General features: G+C 43.6%; 1 protein-coding gene across 1 annotated transcript; it reads right to left on the bottom strand.

Annotated features, from left to right (window-relative positions):
- Positions 1–7591: 7591 nt before the first annotated feature.
- Positions 7592–21006, bottom strand: LOC139421986 (insulin receptor substrate 1-B-like). The gene is made up of 3 exons (XM_071173127.1): positions 20625–21006; positions 15659–18961; positions 7592–7663 (listed from the first exon to the last, which is right to left on the bottom strand). Exons 1-3 carry the CDS (start codon positions 20983–20985, stop codon positions 7656–7658), a joined length of 3672 nt encoding a protein of 1223 aa, XP_071029228.1. The 5' UTR covers positions 20986–21006; the 3' UTR covers positions 7592–7655.
- Between the last annotated feature and the right edge of the window lie 520 nt (positions 21007–21526).

Raw genomic sequence — 21526 nt, 5'->3', positions numbered from 1 at the left:
GGATGGACGGTGGAGGAGCTGGAGGAGCTGGAGGGATGGAGGGTGGAGGAGCTGGAGGAGCTGGAGGGATGGAGGGGTAGAGAGGTGATGGGGACATTGTGACTGGCTGTCCGCGCGCAAGCATGCACGTGCGCACACACAATCTGGTTTGGTTTATGTTATGAGGCTATGGGGCCCACACTTTCTGTGTGTCTACTATTTAACACCTACATAGTTTTATTGATGTTGTTGTTTACCCACATATTTGTTTTAACCTTTTATTCAATAGAGGGCACTGTCCCATTTGTGTCAGTTATTTACTGCAGTGAATCATTACTCTCTTCTGCTATAGATTATGAATACTAAAGAGAGTTCACCAACTGTCTTCTTTTATGGTAAAGATCTCAACCATATTTCCAAGCAATGCATTACAACAAATTCCTTGAAATGTTTAAGAAGTTAGAAAAGCAGATATCCTCCATAAGTTATTCTATTTCATGTCATGATTTTATATATACAGTGGGGCAAAAAAAGTATTTAGTCAGCCACCAATTGTGCAAGTTCTCCAACTTAAAAAGATCATCATAGGTACACTTCAACTATGACAGACAAATTGAGAAAAAAAATTCTGAAAATCACATTGTAGGAATTTTAATGAATTGATTTGCTAATTATGGTGGAAAATAAGTATTTGGTCAATAACAAAAGTTTATCTCAATACTTTGTAATATACCCTTTGTTGGCAATGACAGAGGTCAAACATTTTCTGTAAGTCTTCACAAGGTTTTCACACACTGTTGCTGGTATTTTGGCCCATTCCTCCATGCAGATCTCCTCTAGAGCAGTGATGTTTTGGGGCTGTTGCTGGGCAACATGGACTTTCAACTCCCTCCAAAGATTTTCTATGGGGTTGAGATCTGGAGACTGGCTAGGCCACTCCAGGACCTTGAAAGGCTTCTTACGAAGCCACTCCTTCGTTGCCCGGGCGGTGTGTTTGGGATCATTGTCATGCTGAAAGACCCAGCCACGTTTCATCTTCAATGCCCTTGCTGATGGAAGGAGGTTTTCACTCAAAATCTCACGATACATGGCCCAATTCATTATTTCCTTTACACGGATCAGTCGTCCTGGTCCCTTTGCAGAAAAACAGCCCCAAAGCATGATGTTTCCACCCCCATGCTTCACAGTAGGTATGGTGTTCTTTGGATGCAACTCAGCATTCTTTGTCCTTCAAACACGACGAGTTGAGTTTTTACCAAAAAGTTATATTTTGGTTTCATCTGAACATATGACATTCTCCCAATCTTCTTCTGGATCATCCAAATGCTCTCTAGCAAGCTTCAGACGGGCCTGGACATGTACTGGCTTAAACAGGGGGACACGTCTGGCAATGCAGGATTGAGTCCCTGGCGGCGTTGTGTGTTACCGATGGTAGGCTTTGTTACTTTGGTCCCAGCTCTCTGCAGGTCATTCACTAGGTCCCCCCGTGTGGTTCTGGGATTTTTGCTCACCGTTCTTGTGATCATTTTGACCCCACGGGGTGAGATCTTGTGTGGAGCCCCAGATCGAGGGAGATTATCAGTGGTCTTGTATGTCTTCCATTTCCTAATAATTGCTCCCACAGTTGATTTCCTCAAACCAAGCTGCTTACCTATTGCAGATTCAGTCTTCCCAGCTTGGTGCAGGTCTACAATTTTGTTTCTGGTGTCCTTTGACAGCTCTTTGGTCTTGGCCATAGTGAAGTTTGGAGTGTGACTGTTTGAGGTTGTGGACAGGTGTCTTTTATACTGATAACAAGTTCAAACAGGTGCCATTAATACAGGCAACGAGTGGAGGACAGAGGAGCCTCTTAAAGAAGAAGTTACAGGTCTGTGAGAGCCAGAAATCTTGCTTGTTTGTAGGTGACCAAATACTTATTTTCCACCATAATTTGCAAATAAATTCCTTAAAAATCCTACAATGTGATTTTCTGGAATTTTTTTTCTCATTTTGTTTGTCATTTTTGAAGTGTACCTATAATGAAAATTACAGGCCTCTCTCATCTTTTTAAGTGGGAGAACTTGCACAATTGGTGGCTGACTAAATACTTTTTTGCCCCACTGTATATATATATATTTTTTTTTAATTATCTCAAAATCGAATTAAGTAGTGCCTTACTGTGATTGTTTTCAATTAAAATTGTCAAAAATAAACAAAAATAGCTTCTTAGCAAAGAGCAACTTCTCAAGCAAGATTGTTTCAGGACTGTCTGTGAGTGGTTTGAGTTGGGAGGGGAAACCTGAAAACGATCTGTTTTTGGCACAAAGATTTGGAACTCTCTTTTTTTTGGTCTATTAACAAATGTGTGTTGTCACCAGGCAGGCCAAACTCCACTCCACCAAAACAGACATAAAATTTCAGTCGGTCTTTTCAAACAGCTCTTACACTGAAAGGGAATTATCATAATTGTATGTTTTCACAATATTATTCCAACCACATTGTGTGGAAATATATATATAAAAATCATGTTTTTGACTGCACTGGGCCTTTAAAGGAAATATTTCCTAATAACTTCCTTTATTACCTTTGTTTGATCCTCAGGAGGATGCTGAATATGCGGCTGAATGTGAGGATCCCAGCCCTCAATTAACCTGGACCAAAGGAAGAGTCAGGTGTGGGTGTGTGAGAGGAAGGCCTCTCCACAACATGTAACTGGAAATCAATGAGATGCAACGCATTCTGTTCAAAGAGGATATCAGATTTTCCTTGAATTTTAAAGAAAAGTTTTAAAAGATTGTCCAGCTATAAAATGTCCTGCTTTGGGGAGTTACATGGCTTTAATCGACCCTGCATTGCAGGGTAAATGCTTGTCAGTGTACGCTAGATGGCGCTATATGTATTCATAAAGATTCAATAAAGTCTGCAAACGAGGCAAAAATACTGTTGACAAGAAAACATGAATAAAACATGCTTACACACATGTTTTCTGTACATGCAGAAGAAGACCTATGGAGAAAACGTTAAGCTTGCTAGGCTTCTCATCACCATTTAAATGATGGCTGAAGCACAACAAAATGTGGCAGAAACATCTGAGTTTTACATCCCAACACGTCTCATTGAAAACGAATAAACATGTTTATTTGAATCCAAACCCAGATGCTTTGAGTCTATGCAGAAATATAACTGTAATGTTGAGACATTGAGTCAAATGAGTTTATCCGTAACAAACTTTGTCATTATCACTTTGTGATTGGTATTGAGAAAGGCCTCAGAGCTGAAACGTCAACATCAGTTATATAATATATATTGTATATCCCCTCATCTTGTTTTTCCTATTGGATAACTTCGTCCATAATAGGCCTACGTTCTGTGTTCACAAGAAAAAAAACGATTATTTCACTCTTTGTTCAATTTTAAAGTGACCAGACATGTCAAAGTCCTGTGTTTATGATTAATAGGTCATCTCCTCACTGTTTATATCTGATGCTTAATCACATTTCAATTTCAACTCAGATAAAGTACTATTATCCTGTAGGTTTGGGAATAAATCAAAATCGAATCATATCTAATTTTATTTGTCACGTGCGCCGAATACAACAGGTATAGACTTTACTGTGAAATGCTTAGCAATGCAGAGGTAAAAGGTAAAACAATTAGCAAATAAAAAATTGACTAAAACTGTGTATATGTGCGTTACACGGTCCTTACCAACCAGTGTGTATGTTGTGAGGATTCAGAAGTCTCTGATGTCATGAAGTTGCATACAGTAGGAAGGATTGTGACTGTCTGTGTTCAGGAAGACGAGCATAATAAACATGTACAGCCAACCAGCACCCCTCTGTCCCCCAGGCATATCCTTATTTCAGCTGGCTCACTGATGGCTTATTACAGTCTAGACTGGCTGGTTTGTTTGTTGACACGTTGAACCACTTTAGTGGCTCTAATGAATTTGATCTGAATAACATTGCCATTGATCTAGGAAACAGACACGACACACAATAAAGTTTGTTCTTTCTATTTCATTCCTCCGTTTTTCCAAGAAACAAAGTGACATTGTTTACACCACAGGCAAGACTCATCAGCATTATTCTGTTTTGAACAGAAATCTTTTCCATAACATTTTCATGAACCCCATGCCCACATCCCTCCCCTGAAGCCTACTCCCTTATACACAGAATACTGTACATACCCATAGATCCTGCCCCTTCTCCTCTTTACAATACATTATACATCATTGTCAGTCATTGTAATATTAATAGCATTGAAATAAGTATACAGCTCTCTCCTTGGTAATAGGAATTATTACCATGATTGTACATATCATACCCTTTTCCCACAACTATTGGCATGTATTTTAATATGATGAGGGGTCTCAGTATATATATATATATATGTCTCATTTCTACATCACTTTGTATGGCGTTATGCGTTATGCTGAACACACTACAGCCACAGAGAACACATCTCTGCAGTTCACCACACAAAGAGTATTCAGACTTGACAGAATTATGTTTATTCTAGATTAAAAAAGCGCCTTTATACAGCTGTTGTATCATGTGAGAGTTAATATAGAAAATAATAAGGCATTAAAAGACACCACAAAAAAAAATGAGAGGTAAAACGATACCCAGTAAAATACAAAGCTCTTGATTGGACTTTTCCATAGCTACGGTGGTTAAGTGAAGCATCATGTGGGTAAGTTAAGGTGTGATCCTGAACCTTTCTCAGACAGCCCTGGGGAAGTTAAGGTGTGATCCTGAACCCTTCTCAGACAGCCCTGGGGAAGTTAAGGTGTGATCCTGAACCTTTCTCAGACAGCCCTGGGGAAGTTAAGGTGTGATCCTGAACCCTTCTCAGACAGCCCTGGGGAAGTTAAGGTGTGATCCTGAACCCTTCTCAGACAGCCCTGGGGAAGTTAAGGTGTGATCCTGAACCTTTCTCAGACAGCCCTGGGGAAGTTAAGGTGTGATCCTGAACCCTTCTCAGACAGCCCTGGGGAAGTTAAGGTGTGATCCTGAACCTTTCTCAGACAGCCCTGGGGAAGTTAAGGTGTGATCCTGAACCCTTCTCAGACAGCCCTGGGGAAGTTAAGGTGTGATCCTGAACCTTTCTCAGACAGCCCTGGGGAAGTTAAGGTGTGATCCTGAACCCTTCTCAGACAGCCCTGGGGAAGTTAAGGTGTGATCCTGAACCTTTCTCAGACAGCCCTGGGGAAGTTAAGGTGTGATCCTGAACCCTTCTCAGACAGCCCTGGGGAAGTTAAGGTGTGATCCTGAACCCTTCTCAGACAGCCCTGGGGAAGTTAAGGTGTGATCCTGAACCCTTCTCAGACAGCACTGGGGAAGTTAAGGTGTGATCCTGAACCCTTCTCAGACAGCCCTGGGGAAGTTAAGGTGTGATCCTGAACCCTTCTCAGACAGCCCTGGGGAAGTTAAGGTGTGATCCTGAACCCTTCTCAGACAACCAACTGTCACTTCTGTTCAGAGTCTCTAGACATGATTATGAGGTAAGAGAAACTCACTAATGAAAATCCCCAAATTAAGAAGAATCATTTTAAGGGAAGAAGAAAGAAAGGCATATTATAAAAGTCCCATTAAGCAATGCCATTAGCCTGTATGTTGAAACGAACTTAAGAGCAACAACAGCATAAGTCTACCATAGTGAAGTATGAGTAATCCATTGGTCTATGTAATACAGGATTTTGGCACTAAATTTCTCTGCATTAAAGCACAAGACACTAGCATTAATGGGTGGGCTATGTTCAAATCACTAAAGTGATTTCATAAAACTGTGCCACCACATCAAAAATACCAATAGTTTTTCTGCAAGAGAATCTGACTGGTACAGGAGGGGTAGGGAAATATAAGGGAATGGGAACCTAGTGAGAATGAGTGAGGGTAACCGGTAGAATGTGAGGACACCAAAAAACACAGGCAGCCAGGCACTTGAGTGTCTTTTGGGATACACAGAGGATGTACCCTGGTGCCTGGTCTGTTTTTACTATCGTGCCAGCTCCTATGGTCATTTGGAGTTGGAAAGAAAGCACAAACAGATCTGGGAACAGGTTACATGGGACGTGTGTGTGATATGATTGTAATTGTCTGTGGTTATATAGAGGGGGGAACCTTAAAGCAGCATTTAGCAGGTGAAACAAAGAGTTTTCCTTGTTTCAGTAAAAAAAAGAAGCTGAGGGATGGGGCTGGAGAAAGGTAACCACTCTCAAATTCAGACAGAGCGATGGATGCAAGGACTAATACATGATAACAAAATGATTGTATTAACCATGTTCGGTTTACTTACATTTACTTTGCTTACAAATGTTGGAGTAAAACAAGCTTATATTTGGGGTTCTGATGAGACACGACAGAGGAACGAAGCTCATGAGGCAATTCTAAGTTCAATTCTTTAAGAATCAGTGGGCACATATCATCAATTTATAAGTCCAAAAATGGATGTAGCAACAGCAGATTGCCCCTTTAACAAGCAAGTGATTAAGGGATGAATATTATTATGAAATAAATGAAAGTTACCCTGTTGGTAATTGACAGGCTGTGGGAAGCCATCATGTGGTCTGGAAATATCATAATTAATTGATATCCATCTCCACTCTAATCATGCTCTTGCACACACACATGCCATACAGGAATCTTTAATCACATTGATAAGACATCCAATCCCCTTCTCAGCCTGTTTGTGTAATAATGTTCTGGCAAACACAAGTATCTCAGCAGTAAATGTGACTACTATCAACCTCATCTACTCAGCTGGACCACATGTAGGACTATTAAAGTGTGTGTGTGTGTGTGTGTGTGTGTGTGTGTGTGTGTGTGTGTGTGTGTGTGTGTGTGTGTGTGTGTGTGTGTGTGTGTGTGTGTGTGTGTGTGTGTGTGTGTGTGTGTGTGTGTGTGTGTGTGTGTGTGTGTGTGTGTGTGTGTGTGTCTTTATGCAGCATTGGTTGTTGGCTGAGATCCAGCTGGTAGGGTTCAGGCAGGAAAGTGAGAGAACGAGAGCCTTCATTGTGACTGAAGCATGAGGCACAGCATAAAGTAAAACGAGGCTATTCTTTAAGTACTTTCACAAACACGGTAAGGCAGTTTGATTATTCTTACTATATAACTTTATATTACATTTTCAACATACAGTATTCACAATATTCTTAACAAAATTATATTCAAGACCAACATATTTTCCCTTCTAACAGACCTGTTCAACATTCCCTGTGTAAGAATGGCTACACTCCAAAAATTAGGCACTTTTTAAAAAGTATAATATATATATTTCTATATTTTTGTAGCTTATACTATATTGTTTTCTGTATGCACCTTTATACTATTTCACATTTTTATAACAATTTCCATGAAGTTTATGCTTAGGAAAAATAAACAAAATATCATTAGATCCTTGTTGTTGGTTGGAGTTGCTGTAATCACTCTTGATTGGCTAGATTTTTCTACCTCAAATAACCATGTCGTGTTGGTTATAACCAGCAGTTTTTTGGCACACATTAGTATTGGATAGCAACAACTGGATAGGATGACAAAATAGTTAATGATGATTTGATGGGTATATCTTCACCTCTGTTACTCCTCTTCCAGTGAGAAACCTCCCGTTGCCCACCAACCCCACCATGGTTAGAAGGAGGAGTGTTGGACAGTGCTGCTCAATCCCAGGAGTAATGTCCACATGAAGATGTATCATTAACATTCTGAAAGAAAGGAAGAATAAATATGGGTGTTAACAAACATCCTAGCAGTACCATCAAGGAGAGGTCTAGGATCTAGGATTTACAATCACCTCAGAAGCCTAATGGGAAAATGGTTGAGACGCCCGAAAAAAAGGAGATCTCTTTCTTTGTCTCTATCTGTCTCACACGCGCACGTAACTGTAATGTCAATCAATAGATTTTGTTTTTTGTTTTCCTCGCTGTCTGTACACAGGTCATTAACAATGCCACTGGGAAACTCCTTTGTCTGTCTCCTTTTCAGTCTGTTTGAGAGTGAGCTAGACTGAATCCCCCCTCTCCCTCTCCCTTCCCCCCACCCATTTCATTATGTGACATGTTTGAAAGCTGCATCAAATAATGATATTTTTGTCTTGTTTTCAGCATTACAAAAGCATGGCTTTTGAAAGCTAAAATAACATTACATCTCAGAGTGTATCACTTAAACAATGCTGTTTTAATTGACACAAAAACAACAGAAAATTCAGGGAGAAAAGAGAATATTCATAGGACCATTGTGATTAATGACCTCACACGTAAGTGTTTGAGTGGATGGTGTTACATCTTAGATGCTGGGTTCTTTACTGATGACTCCAAGACTTCACTAATTGTAAAACAACGGAACACGTTTATTTCACATTCACACAGTTAACACAGCTAGCCATCACTCTTTGCTGCTTCAGCCCTACTAATAACCCTACTGCCTTCCCAGGTGACCCCCTCCCTTGCATCTCATTAGCCAATCACAATCTTTGGAGGGCAGTGACCCAATTACTATTAGTTAATTAAAACCATAACCCTTTTTGGAATTATTATGATTGGTTACTCTGAATAATAAGGTTTCCAATACACCACAGATGGTTGTGAGCAGCACTAGAGAGTAGAACAGAAGGATATCAGGGTTCTGCTTGGGAACAACCAGCTTGGGGACAAAGAGTGGATCCAAAGACGGCAAAGGGGAGTAAACACTCAGCCCAATCACAAAACAAGGGGCGCTTTGCATTCTTGGTCATTGCTTCAGTCGTGGCAACAACAACACAACACATTCCACTCCTGCTACACTAAATATGAGCCAACAAAAAAACAGGGGACTCCTTATAATGTGGCCAAATCAAATGATCATGAATTTTTAAAAATACATTTTATTTGTCAAGTCTGAAGAAACAGTTTTCAAAGAGGTTTATAAGCATGGCATTGGGCCTCCACCACCATGAGTAGCCTACGGTCCCCCACTACTCTTCTACATCACAGGAAGCACATACAAAAGACCTGATGACTCAACCTCAGGTTGGAGTGGTTCTGTTCTGTTCTGCTCAACAGCCCCATCTGCCTCCTCCACTGCTACTGTTACATTACTGCTTGTATAGTGACCTTAGTCAGTGCTGGAACTCTCAACACAAGCACTGTTGTAAAGAGCTGGAACAAGGCCTTCTTCGTCCTCCGTACCTCCCTTCTCAAGAGTTCTCATCTCTATTCTCTCGCTCATATTTCATCTGTTAACAAAGAATCTGCATTCTGTTCCCATAAAAACTCAATATTTCAACATCCATAAACTAACTAAAAACTAACTATTCATCCCTCACTATTTACACTCACAGGCCAGTTTATTGGTACACCACCTGGTTCACGAAAATTGATTTCTCCTATAGACAGTGAGTCACGTGGCCGTGGCTTGCTATATAAAGCAGGCAGACTGGCATTGAAGCATTCAGTTACTGTTTGATTGAACGTTAAAATGGGCAAAAGGAGTGACCTAAGTGACTTTGAGTGTGGTATGATTGTCGATCCAGTTTCTCAGAAACGGCCACCCTGCTGCGCTTTTCACGCAAGACAGTGTCTAAGGTTTACAGAGAATGGTGCAACAAACAAAAAACATCCAGTCTGCGGCAGTGTTGTGGGCGAAAACAGCTCGTTCGTGAGAGGTCGAAGGAGAATGGCAAGAATCGTGCATAACAGGCAGGTCACAAACAGACAACTAACAGCACAGTACAACAGTGGTGTGCAGAACGGCATTTTGGAATGCACAACTCGTTGATCCTTCAGTTGTACAACTGACTAGGTATCCCCCTTTTCCTTTCCTTTTCATGGATGGGCTATTGCAGCAGACGACCACACCGGGTTCCACTCTTATCAGCTAAAAACAAGAAGAAGCGTCTCCAGAGGACATGTGATCACCAAAGCTGGACAATTGAGGAGTGGAAAAACATTGCCTGGAACATGACACCGAGTTTAGTGTACTTAAGCAGCCTGCACAGTCCCCAGACCTCAACGCAACAGAGCATCTTTGGGATGCGATGGAATGGGTGTTCACAGCATAAATGTACCACCATCTATTACATTTTTTTAAATACATTTTTTTGTGTACTTTGTACCCCTTTTGTGATATCTAATTGGTATTTTTACAGTCTTGTCCCATCGCTGCAACTCCCCTACGGACTCGGGCGAGGCGAAGATCAGGAGTCATGAGTCCTCCGAAACATGACTCTGTTAGAATGGACCAACATCACTGTGGAATATTTCCGACACCTTGTAGAATTCCCCGAATAATTCAGGATGTTCTGGAGGCAAGGGGGGTCTGACCAGGTTCTAGATGGGTGTACCTAATAAACTGTATACCTTCAACCAGAGTGGACAGATGACAATGTTAATCCATAAACCTCTCTCACCTCTTGCATCATCCTCCATTGCAATGTAGTTTTGTTCCCTTTGATAAACATAAATTCTCCAGTCATTGGATCATATAAATACACTCTGGCTTCCATTTCTATATAACACACACACACACACACACACACACACACACACACACACACACACACACACACACACACACACACACACACACACACACACAAAAACATCCTACAGCATTTGCCACGTGAAAGTCTAAAGCCAACAAGCCACCCACACATCAACACAAACACCTGGCCACAATCCTGACCCCTCCACCTCCACCCATCTGAAATGGCTCATTACCAGTAGACAAATCAATTGGCTTCACTCTCTGAACGCCCACTTGTGATTACGAAAGACTCTCTATAGACAACCCTGAGCCTGGCAGGCAGCTATACAAATCTCAGCCTGGAAGGCAGCTCAACACTTCTCACAGACGGGAAGCCAATGTACACATCAGACATGGCTGAACGCTTTAGGGCAAAAACAAAGATCCATAAATCAAGTGTATCTGGCTGGGTGAGGAACTGAACATTGCACTAAGAGGAGTAACCACTTTATGCTTGGTAATTGTTGTTACCACACAAGAGCTGACTGGGCTGTTTAATCACACACTGAAGGATAAGCACCTTGGGGTTAAGGAAATGGTTTCACAACAAGGAGGAAATGAAAAAGAGAGAATATGCTCAGTAGAACTGGGCAATGGGGAGCAGAGTGAAAACAACAACACTTTCATTGGCATCACTAAGGAAACAAAGGGAATAAGACTTCCTTTGACGTAAGCAAAATCAAAGAACCCAAAATATCTGGCTCCTTTCTCCAGGCTCTGTAACACACTGTGTACATGCTGCTGACACAGGGCTCATGAGTAATCCTTTGACATACACTGACAGCAAACAATCTCTACCACAGGTGACGAAGACCACTGACACTGGTCAGGGCATGGTTAGATGTACAGCCTGCTGACCACCAGACATGTCATAGTTTATGGTTCAACTTCAGTCATCCGATTGAAGAATGCTAAAGGATGATGTCATGTAACCTAACCTGTATTCCACTTCAGTTCTTTATACACGGCTTACGGTGCATCACCCAAAGGCTCTCCTTGACGTGAGAAGTGTTCATTAATTACACCAGCGGTAAACACTGTAGAAGATGGTGTCCTTACAACAGTAACACAAGCTTTTATAACGGCAATCCTCATGAAAAACAGCTAAGAGGGTAAGGGTTACAACAAAACATTAACTCTTAAACTCTTTTGTGTGCGTTTCTCCAGAAGTAAGAATTCCTTCATTGGATTTGGTTAGAATTAATGGGGAGGTAAACCTGGTGTGTATTTGTCCCCCTCCCCAATCTAATCCCTGTGTAATCCAGGGGTGGTGGGGCCAGGGTTAGCCTTTATCAAGTTTTTACAAACTAAAACAGTCCTAGTTTACAAATGACAACCTCTGCTGTGTTAAAAAGGCAACCAATGTTAATAATGCTAAATCATAGTTGAGTGCCACACAGATCTTATTGTAACCCCTGTACAATGAAAGCCCTTATTTCTCCAGCCATCAATGGGCTACACTTTAGCTTTCATGACCCAGCACAATCAATTGTCTAGACCAGGTATTCCCAAACTGGGGAATAAGTACCCCCGACGCAATACCGTCGGGGGAACGCCAAAATAAAATGGGATTCACATTAAAATATATATATATATAAATACTTACATATATATATATATATATATATATATATATATATATATATATATATATATATATATATATACTGTATATATATACTTTTTTTTCTTCACATTTTCAAACAACCCATTTATATTTTCTAACGGGGCTATACATTTGGGTGAGGTTTTTTTCTCGCCCGAGTAGCCTCGTTTCACTGCCAAAAATAAAATTAAACCATCGTGTGTTCAGTGAAATAACAACACAATGTCATATACAGGTAGCCTAGTCAAATAATTAACATTCAATCACATTAACTGTTACACTAACGGTCCGTATGTAGCAAAACGTAGCTGCTGTACTGATGGTGCAAAAGCTATGACAGGGAGACATAGTGGTAACACGTGTGCAAGCAGTTGCTCCCGACACCACTTGGGTACACTGCAGCATCCACAAGAGGCTCTTGCTGCCAAGGGAATGCCTGACAGCTTGAAAGATGTTTTGGACACTATAGTGAAAATTGTTAACTTTGTTAAAGCAAGGCCCCTGAATTCTCGTGTATTTTCTTCACTATGCAATGATATAGGAAGCAACAATGTAACGCTTTAACAACATACAGAAGTGTGCTGGTTATCAAGGGGCAAAGTATTGACACGTTTCGTAAATTGAGAGACGAGCTTAAAGTTTTCTTTACTGACCATAATTTTCACATGTCTGACCGCTTGCATGATGACGAGTTTCTCACATGACTGACCTATCTGGGTGATGTTTTTTCTCGCCTGTATGATCTGAATCTATGATTACAGGGACTCTCCGCAACTATATTCAGTGTGCGGGACAAAATTGAGGCTATGATTAAGAAGTTGGAGCTCTTCTCTGTCTGTATTAACAAGGACAACTCACAGGTCTTTCCATCACTGTATGATTTGTTTTTGTGCAAATTAACTCAAGCTTACGAACAATGTCAAACATGATATAGCGAAGCACCTGAGTGAGTTGGGTACGCAATTACGCAGGTACTTTCCCAAAACGGATGACACAAACAACTGGATTCGTTATCCCTTTCATGCCCTGCCTCCAGTCCACTTACCGAAATCTGAACAAGAGAGCCTCATCGAAATTGCAACAAGCAGTTCTGTGAAAATTGAACATAATCAGAAGTCACTGCCAGATTTCTGGATTGGGCTGCGCTCAGAGTATCCTGCCTTGGCAAATCCCGCTGTTAAGACACTGATGCCCTTTACAACCACGCACCTATGTGAGAGTGGATTCTCGGCCCTCACTAGAATGAAAACTAAATACAGGCACAGACTGTGTGTGGAAAATTATTTAAGACTGAGATCCTCTCCAATACAACCCAACATTGCGGAGTTATGTGCATCCTTTCAAGCACAGCCTTCTCATTAACCTATGGTGAGTTATTCACAATTTTCGATTAACAAATAAGGTTTTCTATGTAAGATGGAGAAAAAAAGAGCAAAATTATTGATTATTATTTTGTTATTATTTGCTCCCTGGTCCAATAGGAGCTATTTGTCATTTGCCACGAGCCGGGTTGTGACAAAAACGCACACTCATTCTTATGTTTAATAAATGTATAGTATATTGTGTGTGTGGAAGGCTTACAATGATGTCAAAAAATAACATTTGCGAATGCGCTGACCCTGGTGCTAGAGGGGGTATGCAGCCGGAGGTTAAGTGTTTGAAGGGGAACGGGACTATAAAAAGTTTGGGAACCACTGGTCTCGACAACCTCTCATAGATGGACAAAAAGGTGACAGGGTTTGTTTGAGGTCGTTTGAGAAGGATTGTTGGTGTTACAGTTGAAGTCGGAAGTTTACATACACCTTAGCCAAACACGTTTACACTCAGTTTTCACAATTCCTGACATTTAATCCTAGTAAAAAATCCCTGTCTTAGGTCAGTTAGGATCACCACTTTATTTAAAGATTGTGAAATGTCAGAATAATAGTAGAGAGAATTATTTATTTCAGCTGTTATTTCTTTCATCAAATTCCCAGTGGGTCAGAAGTTTACATACACTCAATTAGTATTGGGTAGCATTGCCTTAAAATTGTTTAACTTGGGTCAAACGTTTCGGGTAGCCTTCCACAAGCTTCCCACAAGAAATTGGGTGCATTTTGGCCCATTCCTCCTGTCAAAGCTAGTGTAACTGAGTCAGGTTTGTAGGCCTCCATGCTCACACATGCTTTTTCAGTTCTGCCCACAAGTTTTCTAGAGGATTGAGGTCAGGGCTTTGTGATGGCCACTCCAATACCTTGACTTTGTTGTCCTTAAGCCATTTTGCCACAACTTTGGAAGTATGCTTGGGGTCATTGTCTATTTGGAAGACCCATTTGCGACCAAGCTTTAACTTGCTGACTGATGTCTTGAGATGTTACTTCAATATATCCACATAATTTTCCTGCCTCATGATGCCCTCTATTTTGTGAAGTGTACCAGTCCCTCCTGCAGCAAAGCACCCTCAAACATGATGCAGCCACCCCTGTGCTTCACGGTTGGGATGGTGTTCTTCGGCTTGCAAGCCTCCCCCTTTTTTCTCCAAACATAACGATGGTCATTATGGCCAAACAGTTCTATTTTTGCTTCATCAGACCAGAGGACATTTCTCCAAAAAGTACGATCTTTGTCCCCATGTGCAGTTGCAAACCGTAGTTTGGCTTTTTTAAAGCGGTTTTGGAGCAGTGGCTTCTTCCTTGCTGAGCGGCCTTTCAGATTATGTCGATATAGATCTATTTTTACTGTGGATATAGATACTTTTGTACCTGTTTCCTCCAGCATCTTCACAAGGTCCTTTGCTGTTGTTCTGTGATTGATTTGCACTTTTCGCGCCAAAGTACGTTTATCTCTAGGAGACAGAATGCATCTCCTTCCTGAGCGGTATGACGGCTGTGTGGTCCCATGGTGTTTGTACTTGCTAACTATTGTTTGTACAGATGAACGTGGTACCTTCAGGAATTTGGAAATTGTTCCCAAGGATGAACCAGACTTGTGGAGGTCTACAATTTTTTTTCTGAGGTCTTGGCTGATTTCTTTTGATTTTCCCATGATGTCAAGCAAAGTGGCATTGAGTTTGAAGGTAGGCCTTGAAATACATCCACAGGTACACCTCCAATTGACTCGAATTACGTCAATTAGCCTATCCGAAGCTTCTAAAGCCATGACATAATTTTCTGGAATTTGCCAAGCTGTTTAAAGGCACAGTCAACTTAGTGTATGTAAACTTCTGACCCACTGGAATTGTGATGCAGTGAATGACAAGTGAAATAATCTGTCTGTAAACAATTGTTGGAAAAATGACTTGTGTCACACACAAAGTAGATGTCCTAACCGACTTGCCAAAAATATAGTTTGTTAACAACAAATTTGTGGAGTGGTTGAAAACTGTACATGCTTCCCTATGTGTAAATACCCTTGCAAACTCTGATGGTGAAATAAGATGTATTTTTCAACTCAAGCAGTCATTTTAGGAGGCCAGCCAACACTGAAGCAATTGTGTGCCAGAAATGTATTCCATCACACAGAATAACAAAGATTTCTACTACTGATCATATTTTTGATAGCTAACATACTAATTTCTGTGTGCATTTGGTGAAAACAGATAGAGTACATTTACCTTTTACATCTTTCCTGCTGCTCTGATGATGTGCTCTCAACTCCTCTGATTTGCAGAAATCAATACTGGCATAGCCAGGGTTGTTCCCCAAACCAGTCATGCCTCCCCCAACTACCCCACTGTGGACGGATGTGAAGACGTTGTGGGGGATGGTGGCTCCCCCCTCCAGTCCAGCCTGAGAGCTGTCCTTAATGGCCAGGTCCAGATCAATATAGTTAAGGCCTTGTTCAGCAGACCCAGAGGATGAAGCCTGGGCTACAGGTGCAGCAGGAATGGCACATTGAGACATAGCTGCCTGTGCATTCTCCCACGGTGAACCCCCCTCCAGCCCTCCGTGCCGATGAGGCGATGCTGCCTGGGCAATCTCCAAGAACAAGGAGCCTGAGGAGGATAGGTGGAAGGGGAGAGAGGGAGGAGTCATGATAAAGGTCTCAGAGCGGTGGCGTCTCCGTCCCAGTTGGTCGCCCCTGTCAACCCTGTCTCTGGCCAGCCTGCTGCTTTGCTTCTGGGCAGGAGATGAATAGGACTTTTCTGAGGGAAAGACCAAGCCTGTTTCCTGCTCCATTGATGATCTTTGGGCAGCGTGCATGGCAGGCGCTGCAGGGTTAGGCACTGAACCCACGCTGAAGGCCATCTCTGTGTAGTCTGTATATGATGTAAGTAAGTCTGTTGGCACTGCCGCCCTATGCCCACCTACATTGCCCTCTGCTGCCCTAGGAGAGGGCCTACTACGGGCCAAAACTCGGGGCTTCGGGGCGATGGCTGGGGGCAGGCTGAAAGGTGATTTAACAGGGCTCCGGGGGGATGGGCAAGGGGAGTTCCCCATCCCCAAGTCCATGTTGACGTACTCAGCAGAGGCAGCGGAGGTGGCCAGAGGTACAGAGAAGCTGCGGGGGAGGTTGGTGGAGCCACTGTGGCAGAGAGCTGGACGGTGCAGGGGCCTCTGGGTTCCATGGGTCACTGACAGTCCATGCTCTGGCCCCCACTGGTCTCTTCTCCTGCACCCCATGTCACCACCCCTGACCACTATGCTGACATAATCCCCAGGGCTCTGAGGCACTGTGGGAAGGAGATTCTCCTTAACCCTTGGCAAAGTGTTAGCTTTAGACATGTCCACCGACACACTGAGGGGACGAGGCTTCATCTGCTGTCCCCCTGGGCCATGCGATGCACGTTTTTGCTGATAGGATCCGTCCTTTGAGCGTGCTCCCCCATTCCTGAACCCGCCATTCCTGAACCCTGTCCCTGTTCTTGTTAGTCGTAGCCCTCCCCCTGTTGCCACTGATTTTGGCCTATCATCCAGGCTCTCACTGCTAGCTGAGCTGGAAGAGAAGGAGGAAGAGGAGAGGGAGAGTTGACAGCCTCCTGCAGGGCCAACTGTGGCTGTGTCCCTCTTGCTGTAGTCCACTTGTCCACCCCGATTTCCAGGACCGTCGTGGTCATGATGACCCCCCTCCTTTCTTTTCCCTTGATCTAAGTCATCTTCGAAGCGTGTAGAGAGTGTGTGTTTGTAGGACCGTGGCAGAGAGAAGTAGGAGTAGACCATCTTGGGTTGTAACTGGTTCTGTTCAGGTTGGGAGGGGGGTGTGCTGCAAGCTGAGCGGATGCTAATAGGAGACATGTTCATGTAGTCACTGCCAGCTCGGCTCTCCATGCTGCCCCTGCTCCCCCACATGGCCATTCCATGCAAGTCTGGGGAGCAGCTGCTATTGGGGGACATGACCATGTAGCCCTCTGAGACAGGCAGGCAGATGTGCTGGGGGGGAGACACACTATTGTTGGGAGTCATGGCCATGTACTCATCATCAGCCCCAGGTTTGGCACCGACGTCAGACACGGCCACAGATAGAGAGAGGGAAACAGGAGAAGCTGTCACTCTGGGTAACATGGCCATGTAGCCACTGTCCACTGGTGCCCCTCCTCCTCCTCCCACCTCTCCTCGGACCCCATCAGCCCTCGCCCGGGTCTCCCCAACCACGACTGCCACTGCCGAGCCCCCTGCTGCCGAGCCCCCTGATCCACGTTGTGACACAAAGGCATCCCTGCTAATACTCTGCGACATGACAGTGTACTCTTCATCCTCATCCTCTTCCTCCTTCCTACGAGGGGCCAGGCGTTCGTGGGCAGCCAGGGGCAGGGAGGACCTCTTGCTGTGGAGTCTGCGCTCTGCCTCACACTCCCTGCTGGAGGAGCGCCGCAGCATCCTGCGGCCCTGAGGACGCTGATGGGACCCAGGGAGGCTCTCTCTCTGGCCCATCACTATGTAGCTGGAAGAGCTCTCTCCATGAGCATGGTGTCCCATCCCCCCATGGGACCCTGCTGGCAGACTGGGGACAAGCAGGGAGTGCTCTCCAGGGCTGGAGCCATACTCGTCTGAGGAGCCATAGTCACTAGGGGAGCCCGACACAGAGACTCTTTGAGGGACACGGGTGTAAGAGGAAATGGCTACATTTCCCATTGCCCCTCCAACTAGTCCACACTCTGAGCCATGACCAGAGCTGGAGGAGAGGCTTGGGGCTGGGGAGGGGGCTGGGTTGGGGGTGTAGCGGGCCAGGCTGAGAGTGATCTTAGCTGGGGTTGGAGCTCTGGTGGGCTTGGGTCTCAGGGTGGGTGTAGTGGAACAGGATCCATTCAGGCTGGGACTGGAACTTGCCCATGCCCCCCTGGGTCCACCTCCACCCTCCTCCATCCTTCCCCCGATGCTGGCTGTACGCGCCCTGGGGAATCCGTTGCGTGGTGTGGGTGAAGTGCTGGTGCAGCTGGCCCCACCTGCTCCAGGGGTCTCGGTCCGGGATCGTCTGCCGAAGCCCACCTTGCTGGGGGGTAGGTTGGGGTGGTGGCGGCGGGTGGGGACACTGATGGGGTTGGAGGCGGTGCCACCTCCAGCTGTAGCTCCCACAGACTGGGACTTACTGCGCTGGCGGAACTCCTCGCTCAGAGCCTTCATGGCCTCCAGCAGGGTCTCATGCATGTTCTGGGCCACCACCGAGTCCTCCACCTGCATCCAGAACTCCCCAGGCCCCGTCATGGCCGAGCGGCCCACTTCAATGAAGAAGAAGTTCTCAGAGTGGCCGCAGCGACGCACATTCATCAGCTGTAGGACCACGGTGGCCATGTCAGAGTTGAGCTTGACGAAGTTGACCGTCTTGTCGGTCAGGCACAGCCGGTAGATGCCCACTAGGTTTCTGGCCTGGCCAAGCCCTTTAGGCCACACCTTGACCTGCCACACCTCCTTAAAAGCTGGGCCTGGAGGAGAGGGGAGTCCACACTCCCCACCACTGCCACAATTCTCTGGGCTTTTACCTGCAGAGAATCACAACAAAGACACATATCAATACACAGCAAGACAAAAAACTATGCAAAGAGATATACAGTGTAGAGACAGAGAGAGACACACACAGAGAGACAGAACATTATGACGGTTGACAGACAGGAGACCAAAATATTGTATACAATATTCCTATGGTGTCAAGGTCAGAAGGAACGTCAGTTGTAGCACATACAGCACATTTAGAAACGCCGCACCTTAACTGGCTTAAAAATCGCTGTCCATGTGAGAGACACATTACTAGCCCCATTATTCACGCAGGCAGGTGTTGTTGCATGAACGCATTCATAAAACACTATTTTTGAAGACAGTATCATATAACAAAAACCCTGCATGATGGTTAAGAGCATGTGGTGGAGTGACATTTAATATTGTTTGAATAAGGCATATTTTTCAAAACCATTTCTTTAACATTATTGGGTTGGTGCAATAAAGACTGTTTATAGTCATGAAAATTATCAATCTTTATAACCTACAAGGTGTCAATACTCTAATTACAAAGTTATTACTGACCATCAACATTGTAACTCCAGATATGTTTCATCTAGCAACATTCATGCTCCACTCAAGAAACCAACATATGTGTTAGTGTAGCCTTGTTCTCTATAGTGTATCTTAAATTGGGTTGTTCAACGAAACAATTAATATAGTCTTTTTTTTTATTTAACCTCTTGAGATGGAAAAAACGTTTCTTATTAAGTTGAACATGTGCTCTTTGACGATGTTAAAATTAGGTAATATCAAACGTTTTTGGGACCAAGTTACACTACTTAAAAGGTACCCAATTAGTGGAACGACCCAATTGCATATGCCTATATAAATAGAAAATACAATATCTACGCCCTTACAATAAAGACAAACGTAATGTTGAGGAAATGATGTGCCACATTATTACAATCATTATTTTATTTTTTTATATCATATTACTACTGAAACGATAGCAGTGGGAGTTAGTGTCACAGCATAACAACCTACTTTAAACACGACGGAAACGAATAGAAACCCGTTTCCAAATGAAAACACGGAGATGCTGCGGCTCTCCCCCATGCCAGCCAACGCCATAGCACAGAAATGTAGGTTATGCGCACGACGTGCAGAATTATGTGTAGAAAAATAAAAACATACAGCGGACTACTCGGCTGCATCCTCTGCAGTAGCCTAGACTATGCGCTATGAATGATGGCGTCCTGCAGCCTATTTGGTCGCAAATAAGAATACAACAATTCCATATGCTGGTTCATGCACGTTTGCAATAATGTTGTAGGGTAACATGCAGGAAAATTTAAATGATGAAAAACATTATTATTATGGTTATTATACTGCTGAGACAGTGCGCGTGCAGCAGTGGTCCACCACCCCATTTGAACTGCCATGCACCTGCTCATATCTTGATTTATAATAGCAATATTCTGTATTCAATGTACTATATATATATATATATATATATATATACACACACTACAAAGAGCATCACACGTGTGATGGGCTATAAAGGATACCTTAACATGATGTCGCGTTACAGATGTAAATGTCAAATGGATGTCAATCCAGAATGGCTAGACCAACATTGGCCCATGCAGACTAAACGCGCAAGGGGAAAATTGAGCATGTATAGTAAACCCTTGTACTATGGCTTACATTTCCACTGAAGGTCCAGCATGGCCTGGTACCATTCATTCTGGACCTCCTCACTGTCTGCTGCAATGGCAAAGCTCTCCCCGCGGGTATACATCACTATCATGTGCTTGTTCTTGGAATCCGCCCGCTTGTTGATGTTGAAGCAAGTCTCCAGATTCAGCGCTTTTTTCGGGACAGGTGACTTGCTTTGGAATTTCTTCTCATTCTCATAATATTCTAGACGGGCAGGGCCCTGTTCCGTGGCTTCCCTCAAAACGAAGAATCGCCGGTGCATAGATTTCTGCTTGCGGAGATACCCGCTTTTCCGAACGTCCTCGTAGCTCTGCTGCTGCTGTAGCAGCTCCGCAGCCTCGTTCTCCATTACTAGGCAGGTCTCTTGTTTTGCTTGCTTAAAATCACCCCCACTAAAACGAGCAGGTTATTCATTTATTATAGCCACATTACTATTTTCCTTCTCATCGTTTCCATATAGTGAAGCATCCAACGCGCGTGCGTTCAGAAAAAGCGAGCTAATTTGAACATATGTTATTTCTATAAATCCACCTTTTCTCACGTCTGCGAGCACACACAGACTGGCACATGCGGCGAGTGACGCCTGCACTGGTCCCTATAGCCAGCCTATGCTGCTTGGTGGATGGAGTATTATGCCCACTCCTACTCCGTCTGTTTACTGTAGCCTGGCCTACTACTACTCTGCATTGACTGTCACATTGATGCTCCTCTATGCATGTTCATCTGCTGCACACTTCTATTGAAACGTCAGTCAAATGACTGTTTGGGTCTTGAGATTGATAGTGGGGCAAAACTGAAAGGACATTGCGTTCAGTTAAGGTTAATTATCATAAAATACAGGATCTCGGGTTCTTGTTTACTGTAGGCCTACTAAAAAAACAGAAATATTG

The sequence above is a fragment of the Oncorhynchus clarkii genome, chromosome 12, assembly GCF_045791955.1.
Source record: "Oncorhynchus clarkii lewisi isolate Uvic-CL-2024 chromosome 12, UVic_Ocla_1.0, whole genome shotgun sequence".
Taxonomy (NCBI): domain Eukaryota; kingdom Metazoa; phylum Chordata; class Actinopteri; order Salmoniformes; family Salmonidae; genus Oncorhynchus; species Oncorhynchus clarkii.
Note: the sequence above shows the minus strand (reverse complement) of the source record. Positions and strands in the feature narration are given on the sequence as shown.